Source organism: Lolium rigidum, chromosome 5 (genome assembly GCF_022539505.1).
Source record: "Lolium rigidum isolate FL_2022 chromosome 5, APGP_CSIRO_Lrig_0.1, whole genome shotgun sequence".
Taxonomy (NCBI): domain Eukaryota; kingdom Viridiplantae; phylum Streptophyta; class Magnoliopsida; order Poales; family Poaceae; genus Lolium; species Lolium rigidum.
In genome coordinates this window covers 173225817-173244582 of record NC_061512.1, presented here as the reverse complement: position 1 = coordinate 173244582, position 18766 = coordinate 173225817, and the positions used below count along the sequence as shown (strand labels likewise).

The following is an 18766-nucleotide window of genomic DNA, read 5'->3' as shown; positions in this document are numbered from 1 at the left end:
AAAGCTTATACACCCTACTGAAATAAATGAAAACAAACAAGGTGGACATGGATCTCTTCAGAGCATCAAGCATCAACTATGATCACGATTGAAGCAGAGAGAAAAATGTTTTCTGGCATGACAATCGGAGCAAAAGAGGGTCTCTTAAGCTGCTAACTCTCTATTATATAAGATCGCTCAAAGAAAGCAAATGATTGTTAGGACAGAGGCAGGCCGACAATTGTATTAGAGTTGTCGCTAGGGTCAACACAATTGAAAAGCTTAAACAAGTCTAGCACCTTTGGAGTTGCATTTCAAATGTCCAGTTTGGCCTGACGAAGATGAGTCTAATATCGAAAATGAATGACTACCGCCCATAATGGTTCTTCCCATTGGCGGACGCAGCGGGTGTGCAGGGTGTGCCATTGCACACCCTGGAATTCTGAAGAATTTTTTTTACCTGCTCTTTTTCAGATTGAAAATGAGGCCCAAGAGTCCAAAACAGCCCAATATGCCAATTAAGCTACCAGCCTAGCACGAGACAAGTTCCAATCATTCGATCCCCAGGTTCCAGCTCCAGGGAATTTTACAATTTGCCACATTTTTCTTTGCACTTCTATCATTAGCCATTTTGTGTCTCACTGACATGTGGTGGTCATGTGGCGAATAATAAACGCTTCAAAGAAAAGTGTGGCAAATCATAAAATATTCCTCCAGCTCCATCTCACGACCTTGCCGCCCGCACTGGACGCCCGAAGTCGCCGTCGCCGCCTCGCCGGACGCCGGCCCCTGCCAGCCTGCCTCCCTCCCCTCGCCAGCCTCCACTTACCGCCGCTCGCCCTTCGTTTCTCGCGCAGCTCGCCGCTCGGCCAGATCGAGTCTGCATGTATGAATCCCTAAGTTCTCAACCTATTTCTAATTTATTCCCATGTGTTTGGTTTTTTGATCATGTTTCTTACTTGTTCAATATTATTGGAGTTTCTTGCAATCGTCATGACATGCTTCGAGATGTTAGAGCTCAGAAAGTTTATGAAGCACTTGAAATGGGTGAAATTGAAAGTGGAAGTGGATTGAATCAAGAAATGGGTTTATCTAGACCCGGTGATACTCGGTGGGGTTCTCATTTTAAAACCATCCTACACATTGTTGATATGTACTCCACAATCCTTGAAGTGCTTGTAAGGATTGGAAAGGATCCTTCTCCAAAGAGTGAGTGGTCAAGAATACGTGAAATTGCTGCCGCATTTGAATCATTTGACTTTATTTTCAATCTTCACTTGATGCTTGTTATTCTTGGATACACAAATGACTTGTCTATATCTCTGCAAAAGAAGGATCAAGATATTCTTAATGCAATGGATCTTGTTAGATTGGCAAAGGATCAAATGCAACGTATGAGGTCTAATGGATGGGAAGGATTTCTTGCAAACGTGACATTGTTTTGCAACAAACATGGCATTGGAGTTCCTTCACCGGAGGATAATTACGTGGCTCATGGTAGATCACATCGGTATTATGAAATACAAACAAATGATGATCGGTGTAGAAGAGAAGTGTATCTTGGTGTCATTGATCAAATTATTCAAGAGCTTGATAATCGGTTTGATGAGGTTAACATGGAGTTGCTTATTTGCATGTCGGCTTTGAATCCCCTCAATTCATTTGCTTCTTATGATGCACAAAAGGTAATGAAACTTGCAAGCTTCTACCCCAATGAATTTCCAAGCTTGTCTTTGATAAGGCTTGAATTCCAACTTGATACCTCTATCAATGATATGAGAAGGGATGATAGGTTCAAATGTGTAAATCATCTTGGTGAGCTCTCTATTAAGCTTGTTGAAACAAACAAGCATGTTGTTTATGATCTAGTCTACTTACTTCTCAAGTTGATATTGCTCTTACCGGTGGCAACGGTGAATGTTGAAAGAGCATTTTCTTCAATGAGTCTAGTGAAAAACAAGTTGAGAAATAGTATGGGTGATGACCTCTTGAACTATTGTTTAGTGACATTTATTGAGCGAGATGTGTTCTCGAAAGTAAGTGAAGATGACATAGTTGAAACCTTCATGGGAATGAAAGAACGTAGATTTACCAAATCCAAGTGATGTAATTTTCTATATTTCATTTCATAATGTAAGACTTGGTTAATGTTTTGAGCTATTTGTATTGGAATCATGTAAAACTGAAACCCATGTGTTGATCTACAATGTTGTGTATCACATTAAGCTATATATGCTATTGATTTGGCAAACTAAACCCACGCCAATCCTTACCATTGGTCACTCGAATTACAAGCCTAATTTGGAACATAATAAAGGTATTTTTCTTCTTCAAAACTAAGCAGTCCGATCTCCGGTTAGTCAGATCCATGCATCTAAGATTCAAGCTAGCCATCCACTTTGAAAAAGGTATTCTAAAAAACTGCTAAAGATAGCTTAGTAAACTCTTTCCTGATCTGTTCTATTGGGCTCACTTCTGCTTATTCGCGTAGAGAGGCATATTTCATTCGATCTTCATAGCACATGGGGTAGTGCGAACTTTTTTTTTGAAGGTTTGCACACCCTCCAATTCTTTCCTGGGTCCGCCACTGGTTCTTCCCGTTTTCATCTGTTTTCTGGAATTGCAGCACATGAGAGATTATTATGCCAACCATTGTCCATGACACCACCCCAGAAATGTCACAACTAGGGGTGCAGCCAAAAAAATTGCTGCGTGCGGGCATTGTCACATACTCAAATTTTGAAAATCACGTAGAATATTTAAGGAAAATATTTAGATTTTTCGAATATCCAAATTAATGTTTTAGTCCCTCTCTAACGTGGATCTTCCCTGCGTGAGAATCCACCATACAGGACATGTCCTGCACACATGCACCCTGTGGAACATTTGGAAGGAGAGAAAATGATAAATCTTAGACGCATGACCTACATCGAAGGTACACAACCAAGTGTTAATATTGGCTAGGGTACCTTTCATTTTTTTCTTGCCTTCGCAAAGTTTCTCTGTAAAAATAGGTTGAAAATAAGTCGGTAACCCATAAGTATGTTTTAGACCTAGTCCTTTTGTCGGCTTTAAAAGTAAGCTACCCTTACTTCTCTCATAAGCCATCTAGTTTATTAATCGGGACTTCTAAACTAATTATTTTATAACTAATTTAAAAGCTCCAAGTAATAAGCTGGATGGCTCATGGAAGAAGCTGGTAAAGGGCAGCTTTTAACCTTGTACTGGTTCCTTGGGAAAAATAAAAAGCACAATCAGTCCATACACACATATTGCAACACAGCATCCGACTTAACAGAAGATCCGAAGGCACTGGCTAGCCACTCTAAAACCAGACAGAACACCGAAGTCTCAGCCTCTCCCGAGAGGCCAAGCAGAAATGGCGGCTTCCTGCATGTTCGCCGTCTCTGCTCCCTTCGCCGCCTCCTCCTCCTCCTCCAGTTCAGCTCGCCGCTCCAGGTACCAGCACCGCAATCAGCTCCTGCCTCCACCAGTCTGCATTCGATTCGTGCGCGCGCGCAAGGACTGACCCCTTGGTGTTGTTCTTTGGTTTTGGCGGGGTGTGCGCAGGCGATTCCGGGTGGTGGCCATGGCCAGCGTGGGGCAGAAGGTGTACGCGCCGGGCGTGGCGGTATCAGAGGGAAACGGCGGGCTGCCGAAGATCAGCCTCAAATCTCCGCAGGGGAGGTAAATTCTGGTTTCGGGTGATTTGGGGATTCTTCAGCTGTATTACTATCAGTCTATGACTTACAAGCAAGTAGATAATGCAGCATGAGTAATATCATACTCTATTGTGAAAAGAAAAAAATCGCTGTACAATTTCTTCTAGTGCACTGGTTTCCACGGTGAAGGCTAAAAATCAAGAGAAGAAACATATTGTTGAAAATAGTGAACTGATGGTTTGATATTCCACTGTGGAAGTTATGGCAGTAGTGCCTCATGGGTTGATGGTTCATTGTTTCGAATTAGGCACCATAGAAGATGAAATGGTGGCACATCAGAGTCCAACACTAAGTAATCCTGGTTCCACTGTGCCAGCATGGTAATGAAAGCTTTGAAATATAGTTCAGTTGTGTGCATAAATGTCAGAAGTGACTGCTGCGTAGCCTATCATGGCTTCTGTTAGGTTATTCCTAGAGTTATTCTACTACTGCAACAGAATGTGCTATCTAGACTTCTTTTTACCTTTGCAACAGCTAATTGTGTACTCATTTATGCATGAAGTGAGGCTGAGATCTATCTCTTTGGAGGATGTGTCACCTCTTGGAAGGTCCCCAGTGGAAAGGACCTGCTCTTTGTCAGACCAGATGCTGTGTTCAATGGTCAGAAACCCATCAGGTCGGTATCAAGATTAATTGGATAGAATTAGAGAACGTCATGATTTAACTGATAACTAACCATTTCTTTTTCTGAAAGCAGCGGTGGAATTCCACATTGCTTCCCCCAGTTTGGGCCTGGCGCAATTCAGCAGGTTTGTACAACCATTTTTCTATTGCATCCTATGCAGATCAGCATAGAACCTAATATAATTTGTGATTTGCGATCATAACAGCATATAAGATTTCACAGACTCCGTCCCATCAAATGAATATTAGCAAATCTGTTACTGATGTCACACAGAGCTATGAACCATGTCTAGTACTAAATCAAACAGTTGTTGCATCTCAGTTTAGCCCAAAACATGACCTGCACTCGGGCAACTATCATACATTCTTGAACTTGTATATATATAATGTGACATCACTAGCCGATGTTGTATAGCTGTGCTGTGAGAAAATGATTTCCGTAATGTTCATGCCATCCATCAGCTGCAATAGAATGAAACATTTTTGCAGCATATTCTTCTGTAGTAATCAAGGCATTTTTATTTTCTTACAGCACGGATTTGCTAGGAACGTGAATTGGTCTATCACTGATTCAGAAGTCACCGAAGGAGATCCAGCTGTAACCTTGGAACTAAAAGACGACTCATACAGCCGTTCAATGTGGGATTTTAGTTTCCATGCTTTATACAAGGTAAAACCCTGCTAGTACCTATGTTCCTTAGTGCACTCTATATGTTCAACCATAAGCTTCTCAATGCTACTCAGAATAATTGACATTCCAATCTTGCCCCTCTGCAGCATATGAATTTGTGCTTGTCTAATCATTTGTAGGTTACACTGCACTCTACAAGCCTGTCAACAACCCTGACAATAATTAATACTGACGATAAACCTTTCTCATTCAACTCAGCACTCCATACTTATTTCAGTGTAAGTTGCAGGGTTGTGAACAAAGCCAAACTGATTTCTGCTTGCTACACTATATTCACATGAATCGCCTAATTTTTTTTTACAGGCTTCCATCGCTGGTGTTTCAGTGAAAGGTCTTAAAGGTAGTAAGACTCTCAATAAGGATCCTGACCCTAAAAATCCTCTGGAGGGCAAAGAAGAAAGGTCAGTTTGGGCTGGTCAGCTAGTCCAGTCTTAGTTACAAACTTACATTTATATATCCACATTACTAGTTTAAAGCATTTAAACTCCCAGGGTCTCATATTCTCCCAATAACTTCCCAAAATAATCATCTCGTTTTTCTCTCTATGGTGTGCACTACTCGGTGCTGTTGCATTTCTTATTTTTATTGTCCCAATATATTAAATAGATTTAGTTGTTAATTTCGGAAACAAATATGCACTAATTGAAAAAACTTATCCTAGTGTCAGCTGTTGTGCATAAAGTAAATATCTAGAGATGATCATGAACGGCTTCATGTGATACAGGGAAGAGGTGACCTTTCCAGGATTTGTAGACTGCGTTTACCTTGGTGCACCGAGTGAGCTTACCCTGGACAATGGATTGGGTGACAAAATTGTCATCTCAAATACAAAGTATGTTTAATTTCAGCAAACCAGTTCATCCCTCTTCAGCGCTGCAAAGATCACATGATTAAATTGTTTTTAATTTTTGAAACACAGTTGGTCAGATGCAGTGTTGTGGAATCCTCACTTGCAGATGGAAGCATGTTACAAAGATTTTGTCTGTGTCGAAAATGCAAAGGTACGAGGCCTAAGTGCATATACACAATATATATATTAGCATTTGTATACTCTCCACATTCTTGAATGGAGGCGATTGCATAATTTTGGCTGATGGTATGATCGGTTGCATTATGTAGATTGAAACAGTACAACTGGGTCCTAAAGAATGTTGGGTGGCAGAGCAGAAAATTGAGTTAATCTGAAGCTAATCAGTGCAAAAGAATACGCGGAGAAAGGGCCCTGTTTTTTTACTTTCTGGCAATGTGAACATAATGCCACTCCCAATATACTTAGGTCAACTTATGCCTTCATATGAGATGTTTATAAGTAAATTAATAAATTAAGTTCTTATTTCCTTCTCTTGGATGGTCAGCTGTCTTGCATGTTCTACTCATAGCATGTCCTTCAATGTACAATTGGTGCGACAAGGGTTAAATATTGAATAAGATACGGTGAACATTTTCTTTCTTCATGTATTTAGATCTAGACAATATAGTATGCACATATTGTGGCTCTTCGTGCAGAAAGAGCTGCTCAAATCTGAGATAAATCAGATACGTTCAAAGGATTCCCCTGATACAAGCAATAGGGTGCTTCCTTTGCTGAATTGTGGTCATTAGGTGGTTCAGCACTGTGTGGAATGTTTTTTTTTTTTGCTGGAAATGTAGAATGATTTTTAACACCTGCTTATTACACATTCATGGATCAACGACTTGGCATAAAATAATGACTCCAGTCTGGATGACTAGGGATCGGATGTTCTAAACTTGAGGAGTCAATATCATCATTAATATGAAAGAATCTAGACAGGTATCTCAAAAAGCAATTTGTAGTATCATGACTCCACTATGTTTTATAAATATATCGCGATACAAATAAGTGGTGTCTGTTTTTACTTGATCTCCATGAGTTGGATCTGGCTAGTATGCTAGAAACTGAACTATCATCATATTCATATGATTCCCAACCAAGAGACACAATTATTAGAAGTTTGGATATCACTAAGCATATATTATTTTGTTGACGAAAAAACGAAACATTACATCCCAGCTCTAATCTAGCTTAACTTGAGAGCAATGGGCAGAGTAAAAAGTGGAGACAAACTAATTTACAAAGGGGAAGCGCATACAATGACCGGTCTTCAGTCCCGGATTGCAACCAACCAGGTCAAAACTGGCAAAAGGGTTTTGTTCTCTGTGTGCAACCCAAGTAGCAGCTCTAGTTCAAAAGTTCTATATAGGACGGGTTTCACAGGTTGATCCAAACCGTATCTCAACACCCATAGTTACAGCTCAGGGCGTCGGGTCATTCAATCCATAAACTCGTTTTGCTGAGTCAAGTGTATTGGCAAGAAGCATTGCAATGGTGACTGGTCCCACTCCACCAGGAACTGGAGTTATAGCAGAGGCCACAGTCACTGCTTCTTCAAAGCAGACATCTCCGGTCAATCGATAGCCATAATCACTATCTGGATCCTGAAAAAAAAAAGGCCAGGACTGGTTAGGGCTAAGTAGGACAACAAAATACGTACCACATTGGTAGTTATTTAACTTCGATAATTAGAAGGGAGAAAGAAAGGGTTATGCATTTGAAGTTAAGACTCCAATTTGCTACTTGGTGATGAATTACCTGATCAAATTTTGAAACCTCCAATGAAACTCGGGCTATATTTGTACATATACTAGGAACTGTGACGATTTGATAGATTAAATTGCACAACCATCTAGGATGTGTGTTTCTAAAATTACCCTGTTGTGCACCAAGGGAAAATCTAAAACATAGACTAACAAGAAAACCAATATCAGCAAACAAATTTGCAAGTATAATCAGAACTAGTGGACTGAAGCAACCTTCACATCATCAAACTAGGACGCTTTTACCTAAACTGAGCAAACAATAGCACTGATGCTGCAGCAATTATGAATCAAGCTTCTTGAGCAAAAGAATGATAGACATCTGTTATTACCTCAACTGGGTTTGTCCCAACATCAATCACAACTGCACCTTGCTTTAACCAGCTCCCTCTTACAAGGTTGGCCACTCCAGCAGCTGAGATTACAATGTCAGATTCACGGGTAATCTCCTCTGGGTTTGCTGTGAATGCATGGATAACACTTACAGTGGCATGATGTCTCTGGGCAAAGTAAATGAAGTTAAAATACATTCATCATATAGTAATGCAGTTAAAACTGCAGGATGACCGTTGATGAGTATATTTTACAACTTTTACCTGTAAAAGTAAGGAAGTGGGTAATCCAACAACTTTGCTTCTCCCAATAATAGTGACATGCTTTCCCATGAGATCAATACCAGATTGGAGCAATAATTCGAGGCAAGCTTTTGCAGCACAGGAAACAAACAAAGGTTTCCGGCTTCTGAGGGCAAGATTACCAACATTTAGGGGGTGGAAACCATCAACATCCTTGTCTAGGCTAATGGCGTTCAGAATTTTTTCCTCATCCATATGCTGATTGACACAAAATCATAGCATGAATGGACGGCTTGATGGTGCATTATGTCAGCAAAGCTTGGACATAAAGACAAATCTTGACAATGAAAATTAAAGTTCAAATAATATACAACTGATTTTTTCTATTTATTGGCATGTGAACAGAAGTACTTTGCATCAGTCATCAAATCAGTTCTCTAGTCTCTAAATGAAAAGGTTTTCATGATATGGATCTATGAACTAAACAAAACATCATGCTTTACTAGGGCGGCAATCAGAAAGGTAAAATACATTACCTGTGGTAGTGGTAGCTGAACAAGGACGCCATGAACTGACGGATCTTCATTGAATCTCGATACAGAATCCACCACCTCATCTTCTGTGCAATTCTCAGGCAATTCCGCCAACAAAGATTTTATTCCAACTTCCTCACAACCCTTTACTTTGAATCTCACATAGGACTGAGAGTCCTTCCTATCGCCTACCAATACGACAGCAAGGCCAGGAACATGTCCTACTGCATTTTTCATTTGACGAACTTCCTCAGAAATCTGTAGCCTTATGTCCTCTGCGATGGACTTGCCATCAATAATGGTCGCCGTGGACTCACAATCAACTATGAAAACAACAAAAGTACATCAGAACAATAAATCATTAGCACAAGATGGCTCAACAATAATGAGATAGATAGCTTCTATGGCAAACCTTGAAATTTGACTATGTCATTTCATCAAACATACATAGTGATACTACAGCATGCCAAAAAGCACTACTTTAGACAGCAAGGGTTCAGCTTGCTCAAGTAAATCTAAGAAAAAAAAAATCCAACTGGTGCTTGGAAGTTACGAACCAAATCGAAGCATCTAATACGAACCGTTATAGGCAAGCTAGCAAAGAACCTTAACTTGCATTCTATTTGAACCCACATTTTTATCCCACAATGCATCAACAGTTCCACTTTGAGAGGACAGAGCTCAAAACTTCCTCTAAGATAGAACACAAAAGTTTCAGAGGGCAGGATCTGGAGTTCTGGAAATGGGTTCTGCACCAACACACGAATTGACAGCAAACGCTCTAAACATATCAAATAATATGAAATGTGTTCTCGAAGTTGATACAGCTAATCCTGATAACATTTAATGTTTTGTACAACATGTACTCACAAAATCATGACCCAAGAAGCGCACGCCAAGGATAACAAGGAGGAGGCTCTAAGCAGAGATTAGCAAGTCTCTAAGACCCGCTCACCTGCAGAAGCTCGAGGAGGAGGCTGCCTCGCCGCGGAGCGCGGGGCTGGGTCCCAGGTGTCGCTGATGTCAGGTCCAAGAAGGCGGGTGCTACTGCTCCTTCGCCGCCGCGTCCTCGCCTTATCCTCCTCCGCTGCCGCTGTAGCCTCGTGGAGACCGCGCGCAGCACGATGGAGCAAGGAGGTGACAGGCGGGGTGGAGCGTCGTCTAGTGGCGGCGAGCAAGGCCACGGCGGCGCCGCCCATCTCCGTCGAAGCGCTTTGTCCAGACGCGGTCGCCGCTCTAGGCCGACCGAAGAGATATTGATGGGCCTTTTGGGCGTGGGCTCGTCAAAGCGGGTATTCTTTTGTTTCTAAACAAGAAACAACCATGTTACCCTAAAAAAAAAACCATGTTACACCTTTCAAAGTCCACTTTGGTAGCTTTGGATGCAATTTGGGGATTTTGACTTGCAATAATCCCACTCAAATACTCAATCCCACCAAATCAATCAAGCCCTTGATTTATGAAAAAAAAAACTTTCGATTCAAAATAATTGCCGAAAAATCAATGTATCTATACACTAGATATATCTATTTTGGGGCAATTATTTTAAAGAGGGAGTATAAACTGAACTTGAAAGATCAAACTATAAAGTCAAATACATTTTTTTCGGAATAAGTGGTTCATACCTTGTCTTGTGAATCGAATCGATGCATACGATCTCTTCTATTCCATTATTCTTCTGTTTCGTTTATTCAACAATGACTAGCAAAGATTTTACAATGAACATAAATACCAGAGTCATCAAACACAACGACACCATCAACTAGCACAACGGTAGAGGACAAACAAGGCCCCAAACAATCGTCACTTACCGGCCAAATATAAAGAGCGCGCCTCATGTGCACGCTCTTGAAGTTGTCTTCGCCATCTTCCGTCAACTCATCTCTAGAGTGTAGAACATCGTAAAGACCCTTGATAGGTCTGTGATCGACGCTCACACGACACCAAACATCCCCTCCACCTTGCACTAGCCCATCAATACACATCCGCTGCTGATACCTGTTGCGCCATAACACCGAGACCCGTCGTGGATGAAGCAGTCGATGGCACACCGCTCCACCTCCTCGAACACCAACATCTGTCACCAGTCTCACAAGTTCCCGGGAGGGAAAACAACGCTAAGCTTTGCCAACGTCCGACCCAAAATCCACTTCCAACGGGCCCAACTTGATTTGGACCTTCTTGTCCACCTCATACGGAGCTTAGCCTAGGTCCAAGATGCCCACCGAAGGATTTAGAGATACATATCCCGTCAAGGTGCTTGAGGTTGCGCCACGAGAATGTCCATGTGGTCGTCGAGGTACACTGCACCCCGCTGCCCCAAGGGAGCATCACACTGCAGCGCCGTCAAACTCTAGAAGTAAACCGTCTATGGGTGGGGGCCATTCTTGTCGAGATCCACCAGAGGAAGTTCGTTGCCACCTTCCGCGACACGGGCTTTGGTCGGCTGCATCGTCTGGCGGCAGCTATGCGGTTGGGAGGACGGAAGGGATACGAAGCGGCCGACGGCTAGGTGTTTCCCGTGTCGCCCTAGAAGACGGCTCAGGGGTATTAATTGATTTTAAGCTTCTAAAATTTGACTAATTCTATTAAAATATTAATCAACATTTACAGTGGAATGAGTTTTGTAATTCATCACTAAAGTATATTTTCGTCAGTAGATATTAACATTTTTATAGACTTTGTCAAATTTAGAAAAATATAACCAATTATAAACTTCGTAATTGGAGGAGGGAGTATAACAAACGAAAAAGTGGTTCAGTCGAGTCATTTACCAAAGGTTTAGCTAATTCTCAGCCAGACTTAAACAATCAACCGATGCTCCCTTCCCGCCATCTCCGCGCCGCCGCGCGGCAGAAAAGCCACCGCCCCCCAGCCGCCGGAGAGGCATGTTCCGGAAAGATCGACGCAGATGTGATCCGGCGCAACAAGTCCATCACCGCCCACATGCGGGCCGGGCGCGTCGGCGAGGCCGAGCGCCTATTCGACGCCATGCCCCTCCGCTCCACCTCCACCTACAACGCCATGCTCGCCGGATACGCCTCCAACGGACGCCTCCCTGTCGCGCTGTCCCTCTTCCGCTCCATCCCACGGCCGGACACCTTCTCCTACAACACCCTGCTCCATGCGCTGGCGATCTCGTCGTCCCTCACTGACGCCCGTAGCCTGTTCGACGAAATGCCCGTGAAGGACTCGGTGTCATACAACGTCATGATCTCCTCTCACGCAAACCACGGGCTTGTATCTCTTGCGCGGAAGTACTTTGATCTCGCCCCGGAGAAGGATGCCGTCTCATGGAATGGCATGCTTGCCGCTTATGTCAGGAATGGACGGATTCAAGAAGCAATGGAGTTGTTTAATTCAAGGACGGAGTGGGATGCCATTTCCTGGAACGCCTTGATGGCTGGGTATGTTCAGTTGGGCCGGATGGCAGAAGCGCAGGAGCTTTTTGACAGGATGCCGCAAAGAGATGTTGTTTCTTGGAATACTATGGTGTCAGGTTATGCGAGGGGAGGGGATATGGTGGAGGCTAGAAGGCTGTTCGACATGGCACCCGCGCGGGACGTATTCACATGGACGGCAGTAGTGTCTGGGTATGCACAAAATGGAATGCTGGAGGATGCCCAGATGGTGTTTGATGCCATGCCAGAGAGGAACGCTGTGTCGTGGAATGCAATGGTGGCAGCATATGTCCAGCGGAGGATGATGGAGAAAGCAAAGGAACTGTTTGACATGATGCCCAGCAGGAATGTGGCGTCATGGAACACAATGTTGACAGGGTATGCTCAGGCAGGGATGCTGGATGAGGCAAGGGCAGTTTTTGACATGATGCCTCAGAAAGATGCAGTCTCCTGGGCTGCAATGTTGGCTGCATATGCACAAGGTGGTTTTAGTGAGGAAACCCTGCAGCTGTTCATCCAAATGGGGCGGTGCGGTGAGTGGGTCAATAGGTCCGCATTCGCTTGTTTGTTGAGCACGTGTGCTGACATTGCTGCACTTGAGTGTGGAATGCAGCTGCATGGGAGGTTGATTAAAGCTGGATATGGGCTGGGAAGGTTTGTTGGGAATGCACTTTTAGCTATGTACTTCAAATGTGGGAACATGGAGGATGCTCGCAATGCATTTGAGGAGATGGAGGAGAGGGATACAGTTTCATGGAATACTGCGATTGCGGGTTATGCACGTCATGGTTTTGGCAAGGAGGCACTTGAGGTGTTTGATATGATGAGGATGACATCCACCAAGCCAGATGATATTACTCTAGTAAGAATGCCTTTCCTTGAACTTTGTTTTTCAACCATATCTTTCAGAAAAGTTGCTTTAGGTGCAATATGTGCCGCTAACAAATCAATTCGTCGACAATTATACTGTACCATCAGGTTCACTTGCTTTTAGTAAAACATTTACAGGAATATTCATCAGAGATTTTGCCTAGTTTAGTAAGACTAATAGGAATTAACAAATACAACTTGCTTTTGTGTACTCTGCTTATGCTTTTTCATTAATTCGACTTTCAGGTTGGAGTGCTTGCGGCTTGTAGTCATTCTGGCTTGGTTGAGAAAGGGATTTCGTACTTTTATTCGATGCACTGCGATTTTGGTGTGGCAGCAAAACCTGAACATTACACTTGTATGATAGACCTTCTTGGACGGGCTGGACGATTGGATGAAGCAGAGGGCCTTATGAAGGACATGCCATTTGAACCAGACGCTACTATGTGGGGTGCATTGCTTGGTGCAAGTAGGATTCACCGCAATCCTGAACTAGGCAGGACTGCAGCTGAGAAAATATTCGAGTTGGAGCCTGAAAATGGCGGCATGTATGTCTTGCTTTCAAATATATATGCATCTTCTGGTAAATGGCGTGATGTGGGGAAGATGAGAGTTATGATGGAGGAGCGCGGTGTGAAAAAGGTGCCTGGATTCAGCTGGATGGAAGTGCAGAACAAAGTACACACTTTCTCAGTTGGTGACTGTGTGCACCCTGAGAAGGAAAAGATATATGCTTTCCTGAAAGACCTTGACATGAGGATGAAGAAAGCTGGCTATGTATCAGCTACAGAAATGGTTTTGCATGATGTGGAGGACGAAGAGAAGGAGAACATGCTAAAGTATCACAGCGAGAAGCTTGCTGTTGCTTATGGTATTCTAAACATCCCTCTTGGGAGGCCTATCCGAGTAATAAAAAACCTAAGAGTATGCGGAGATTGTCACAATGCTTTCAAGTATATCTCTGCAATCGAGGGCAGGCTGATCATACTGCGGGATTCTAACCGCTTTCACCACTTTAGAGATGGTTCTTGTTCATGTGGTGATTACTGGTGACATCTTAGTAGAATCTAATGTGAAATATTCCTGATGGACACTGAAGTTGAGAGGACAAAACAATGATTATGCAATGCAGGGTGCAGACAGAAATTAGAAGGCATTCTGATGACTGGATCTGGCCATCCAGACACTAGGCCCACTGCTGCAGTACTGCTTGAAAGAATATGTTTGTTTGTGATCGCCACATTTTGGGTTCCCAATTTACTCGTGAATGCTGAAATGGGAGGGGGGAGTATTTACAAAGTGTACATTCCATATGATTCTATCTCATGCGATCAAAATTTGATCAGCAGTAATCTGTGGAACTACTGAAGTACTGCTTGAAACAATATGTTTGTTGGTGATTGCAACATTTTGGGCTCGATGGGAGGGTGGGAGAATCTGCAAAGAGTACACTTCCTATCACATGTGATGGAAGCCTTAGTGAGCAGTATTTTGTGGACAGTCCTGCACCGAACTCGGTGGAGGCCATTGATGGCGTTGGCCGATTCATTTGGCGTTGAACTAAGTCAGGGCTCTATTCGGTCAGCTCGGCTTATCAGAATCTTTTTGCCAGCAAGGTCGATGTTTGGAAGCCAATCTGTGAATCCTGGGCACCTTTTAAGTGCATATTTCTTCACATGGTTAGCGGCGCAAAACCGGTGTTAGATGGCAGACCGTTTTGTGAAGCGAGGGCCAGATCATCCTGCGGTTTGCCCTCTTCATGGCCAGGACAAAGAATCAATCTCACAGTTGTCAGAATGCGGTTTCGCCGACTGGTCTGGCACTCAGATCTGGCTCGATATGGTCTTCACTCTTCAGGTCATTACTCCCAGCCTGATGATCAGTTTCTTAACTGGTTTCAGGGCGCAAACTGCATGGAGATTTGCTGCACAGCCACAAGACCGACCGATGGCTCCTAGGCGTGGACCTTTGTTGTAGGTTTAGTTCTGTTCTAATGGCTTCTAGTTTCTTAGGGTTTTTATTTGTTTGTTTTGCTGTCGGGCCTAGGTGCCTGTGTTGTAGGTTTAGTTCTGTTCTAATGGCCTCTAGTTTCTTAGGTTTTTTCTTTGTTTGTTTTGCTGACGGGCCTAGGAGTTTTTGTTTCTGTTTTTTTGCTCTTATTCTGTCTCGATGTACTTTTGTTTTCTTGATGCCTTCTTTCTAATGAAAAACTGTCCACAGTCAGTTGTGTGTTTCTGGAAGAACATTGGAGTTTGGGCATGAAGGTATAACCCCTGAGGGCTTATAAACAGCGTCACATGTTAGTTCTTAGGTGACAAGTACTGTATTGAAAAACAACGTATTGCAAGTCAGTCAGGCGAGTGATGTTTTCGCTTTTGAGTGTATATACCTCTTTATTTTGAAATGCATCTTTGATATCTATATCTATACCTACCTAATAATAAATAATAATAAAGTTTCCTTGGTTTGGTCCGTCTTATATGCGCTTTCGTCCAACCTTGAATACGTCTTCTTAAGTCGACCGTGGCGAAGGTATTTTTCGTGCGTGGTCCCGACTTGGCTTGCTTAGCCCAATCACATCGCTCGCCGCAGGAGCCGTACGCGGAGAAAACTCCTGGTTCCCTCGTTCTGTTTGGCCGTCCATGTAGTCTCGTCAGTATATAAGTTATGACCGTATCGATCGGGTATAGTTTTCCTTCCTCTTTCCCCTGGTTCTCTCTATATATACACGTGAGTTTAGGATGAGAGATCCACCACCAGGAAAACTACCCGATGCCTGCCCTAAACCACTTTGCTGCAAATCTTCGTCCATATATTGGCCGGGCGTCTGCAGCGCTGTGCGGGGCACCTTGAAGCTCACCCGATCCGACGTTCCAACGTCGCGGCCTGCCGGCCGCCTGTCTGCGGCGCGTGAGGTGAGGTCTACCAGGCGCAGGAGGAACGGCCGCCCGGTCCTTCATACTTGGATCGCATCGTCGCGGTGACGCCGGCCAGAGCTTGCCGGATCAGCTCCCCACGAGGCCACAATCTCTATTGCGATGTATGGCGGCGGTGGATGACGGGCGGCCGGTTGCACGCGTGCCTCTGCGATTCCTCCGTGTCGCTCATGTGGAAGTCGAACTCATCTGTCGGCTCTGCCGTCCCTGCCAGAGGTCCCCCGACCCAGGCCAGCGCACAGCGCACGCGAGATCCCGTCACATGGATAGCCCTGATCTCGGGTAGGCTCACAGAACGGACGGGCAAGGAGTCTCTGGATGTATACGACGAGATCGTTCCGTCTGGGTGCGGCCGCTTGCAGCCACAACGACCTGGTCGACGCCGAAAGGCCTCACTTCACGTCGATGCAGGCCGATCACCACATCGTGCCCGGGCTGGACCATAACCTGTGCATGGTCGACCTTCTAGGCCAAGTTGGACGCCACCGTGTGGAAGTGGCTGCTCGGCGTTTGCCGGACACACGGAGCTCGTTGAGCATGCAACCGTGATGGTGTGTAAGTGGACACGAATAGAATGGAGTGCGTCCTAGGCCAGTGGGCCGTACGCAATGAGGTTGAACGAAAGGAAGAGTGACTACTGCCAGGCGTACGTGAGCGAAATCATACCTACACGGCTACACATGCTCTTGCATGAATTGGCCCTCCGTTAGTGGTACCGCCGTGATGGCAATCCGCACGGAGCTGCTTGGACATGCATGCCGGCTGTTTTGTGTCTGCGTTGCCGTGATACTGCAGAGCAACATTGCTGCATTGGACATATATAGCATATGGCTTGCTCTGATAGCACAGCAGGGATGGATGCATGACCTTCTTGAATTCGAAAACGAGGACGGAGCGACGGTGTCAGAAGGCAGAAACTTCGTATGTTTGCTATCAGTATGTTCCCAACTCTAGAGTCCCGGCTTGACCTCAAGCCGATCACGATCTCTTCGATTTTGTCTACTGTGCACCCGTCATTCAACAGGAACGGGAGCAGCTTTCTGGTATTTGTCGATGTTGAATTGGCAGATATTACGTATATTTGCTCTCAGTACCAGTTGTAGGGATGAACGGAAAGACCTCACAAATAGCAAAAGAAGATAGTCTTCAGTCATTATATTATTTATGCACTTCAAGTCTTCAACCATTTAGCATTTGGAAGATCAAACGTTCCAAAGTAATGGGCATTATTACAGATATGCTACACTTTTCTCTATTATTCCTCCGCTCTAAATTAATATGTGTTTTTTTCATGCTTTTAACTTTTTTTTGTAATATATCAGTGCTTAAAATTTCACATGATTGCAATGTCTCGAACATGTTTTCAGGTTTGTTTTCACATTCATAAGATGACAGTGTCCACAACGAATTTGGTTGTGACTTGTGAATACTACATTGCATATGTCACCTTCGGGAACACATGCATCTCGGGCATATCAAGCACTTCCCGGTTGTCGGACATGGCTATCTACTCGTGCATCCAGGGCTAAGGTCACATAACGGAAAACAGCACGATGACCTTTTGAAGAACGAAACAAGATGCCAAAGGCAGCTCAGGAACGGCTCAAATTAATCCGTTGCAACGCACGGGCAATTTTCCTAGTATTTTAAAATTTTCAAAAAGAATCAGACGAAAAAAAAAATTGTATATCTTCACATGTTACATGTGGACAAAGTCTTTCCATGAAAAATCGACTTGTTATTTGAGCTACATCAAAAAGACAAAATTTGATTTTAAAAATAAAGACATGCTTTATCTTTTTTACAACGGCCACATGAAGTATCATTTTTTTGTGGAACTGTACGAACGCACGTAGATTGTCAAGATATGCATGTGAATTTTTGTTATTGGTAGCTTTTAATAATTAAAAAATATGTTTTTTTTAGGTGAAGAGACCATATGCACCAAGGAGCTAAATTGAATTTTGGGTCAGCGAGAAACTTTAAGTTCTCTAACTACTTTGCGTTCTTGTTGATGATACTCAACAGGTCCTTGGGATACTCATCCTATAGATTCAACTGGTCATGACATACTAATTTTATGTTTTTCTATTCCTACAATTTTCCTATCCTATAAATTTAAAGTACTAAATGAAATCACACTCATTTATTTATAGGATTCAATTAAACATGACAGTCGAGAGATCGATCGTGCGGGATACTAAACGAGATCACGCGCGTGCATGCAAGGACAAATTCGAAAATTGTCTGATTTCTCCTCTCCACCGATCACTGCCTAAATAACTGGCTGAGATTTTTACACCTTAATCTTTGGGTCGGAGGGAGTAGCACGAGTCTCCACATGAGATCTAAGAGCATCTCACCCGCGTCCCCCAAAGCATCCTTCAAAGGGATTTGGGGCGTTTCGGACAAAAAAATCGTTCCTACCCGCGTGTTTCAAAGGATTTTTTTGTCCGACACGACCCAATATGGTGTCCGGCCCCCGAGTCCGTCCCTGCTACACATGGGACGCTCCGGGCTCGCCGGACACAACGAAAAACGAGACGAGGAGTGGCGGGACCGACGTGTCAGCGGCACAGGAAAAATTTGTCCCCCTCTCCTGCCAAATCGCGCCTCTCCCGCCACATCGCGCCTCTCCCGCCACGCATTTCTGCCCTCCCAACACATTTTACCTTATCCCGCCGATTCATTTCACCCTCTCTTCGTCGCTACTCTGTTCCTCCTGCCGTCGCTACCCTCACCCCATCCATGGCGCAGCTGTCAACCCCCCAAAAAATGGCCAAGAAAGCGGCCAAGAAGTCGCCGGGCAATGGGACGAA

General features: G+C 43.9%; 3 protein-coding genes across 3 annotated transcripts; 2 read left to right on the top strand and 1 right to left on the bottom strand.

The window, feature by feature from the left end:
- The first annotated feature begins 3305 nt into the window (after positions 1-3305).
- LOC124653332 (putative glucose-6-phosphate 1-epimerase) lies at positions 3306-6470 on the top strand. The gene is made up of 10 exons (XM_047192399.1): positions 3306-3438; positions 3550-3666; positions 4204-4317; positions 4399-4450; positions 4858-4995; positions 5136-5234; positions 5320-5417; positions 5741-5848; positions 5936-6017; positions 6136-6470. The coding sequence occupies exons 1-10, from the start codon at positions 3359-3361 to the stop codon at positions 6199-6201; spliced, it is 954 nt and encodes a 317-aa protein (XP_047048355.1). The 5' UTR covers positions 3306-3358; the 3' UTR covers positions 6202-6470.
- A 508-nt stretch (positions 6471-6978) lies between these two features.
- Positions 6979-9993, bottom strand: LOC124655410 (bifunctional protein FolD 1, mitochondrial-like). The gene is made up of 5 exons (XM_047194311.1): positions 9696-9993; positions 8744-9063; positions 8229-8465; positions 7965-8132; positions 6979-7473 (listed from the first exon to the last, which is right to left on the bottom strand). Exons 1-5 carry the CDS (start codon positions 9937-9939, stop codon positions 7291-7293), a joined length of 1152 nt encoding a protein of 383 aa, XP_047050267.1. The 5' UTR covers positions 9940-9993; the 3' UTR covers positions 6979-7290.
- A 1564-nt stretch (positions 9994-11557) lies between these two features.
- LOC124651492 (pentatricopeptide repeat-containing protein At4g02750-like) lies at positions 11558-14064 on the top strand. Its single transcript, XM_047190576.1, has 2 exons — positions 11558-13003; positions 13258-14064. The coding sequence occupies exons 1-2, from the start codon at positions 11558-11560 to the stop codon at positions 14062-14064; spliced, it is 2253 nt and encodes a 750-aa protein (XP_047046532.1).
- The last annotated feature ends 4702 nt before the right edge of the window (positions 14065-18766 follow it).

What these genes read in the sequence shown, in the direction of transcription:
- LOC124653332 (XM_047192399.1), top strand. Translation starts at nt 3,359, where the DNA reads ATGGCGGCTTCCTGCATGTTCGCCGTCTCTGCTCCCTTCGCCGCCTCC. An exon ending in CACTCCATACTTATTTCAGT is followed by an intron (nt 5,235 to 5,319) that starts GTAAGTTGCAGG and finishes TTTTTTTTACAG; the next exon opens with GCTTCCATCGCTGGTGTTTC. An exon ending in ATTGTCATCTCAAATACAAA is followed by an intron (nt 5,849 to 5,935) that starts GTATGTTTAATT and finishes TTTGAAACACAG; the next exon opens with TTGGTCAGATGCAGTGTTGT.
- LOC124655410 (XM_047194311.1), bottom strand. Translation starts at nt 9,939, where the DNA reads ATGGGCGGCGCCGCCGTGGCCTTGCTCGCCGCCACTAGACGACGCTCC. An exon ending in TCCTCCTCGAGCTTCTGCAG is followed by an intron (nt 9,064 to 9,695) that starts GTGAGCGGGTCT and finishes TTGTTTTCATAG; the next exon opens with TTGATTGTGAGTCCACGGCG. An exon ending in TTCAGCTACCACTACCACAG is followed by an intron (nt 8,466 to 8,743) that starts GTAATGTATTTT and finishes TGTGTCAATCAG; the next exon opens with CATATGGATGAGGAAAAAAT.
- LOC124651492 (XM_047190576.1), top strand. Translation starts at nt 11,558, where the DNA reads ATGCTCCCTTCCCGCCATCTCCGCGCCGCCGCGCGGCAGAAAAGCCAC. An exon ending in AGCCAGATGATATTACTCTA is followed by an intron (nt 13,004 to 13,257) that starts GTAAGAATGCCT and finishes TTCGACTTTCAG; the next exon opens with GTTGGAGTGCTTGCGGCTTG.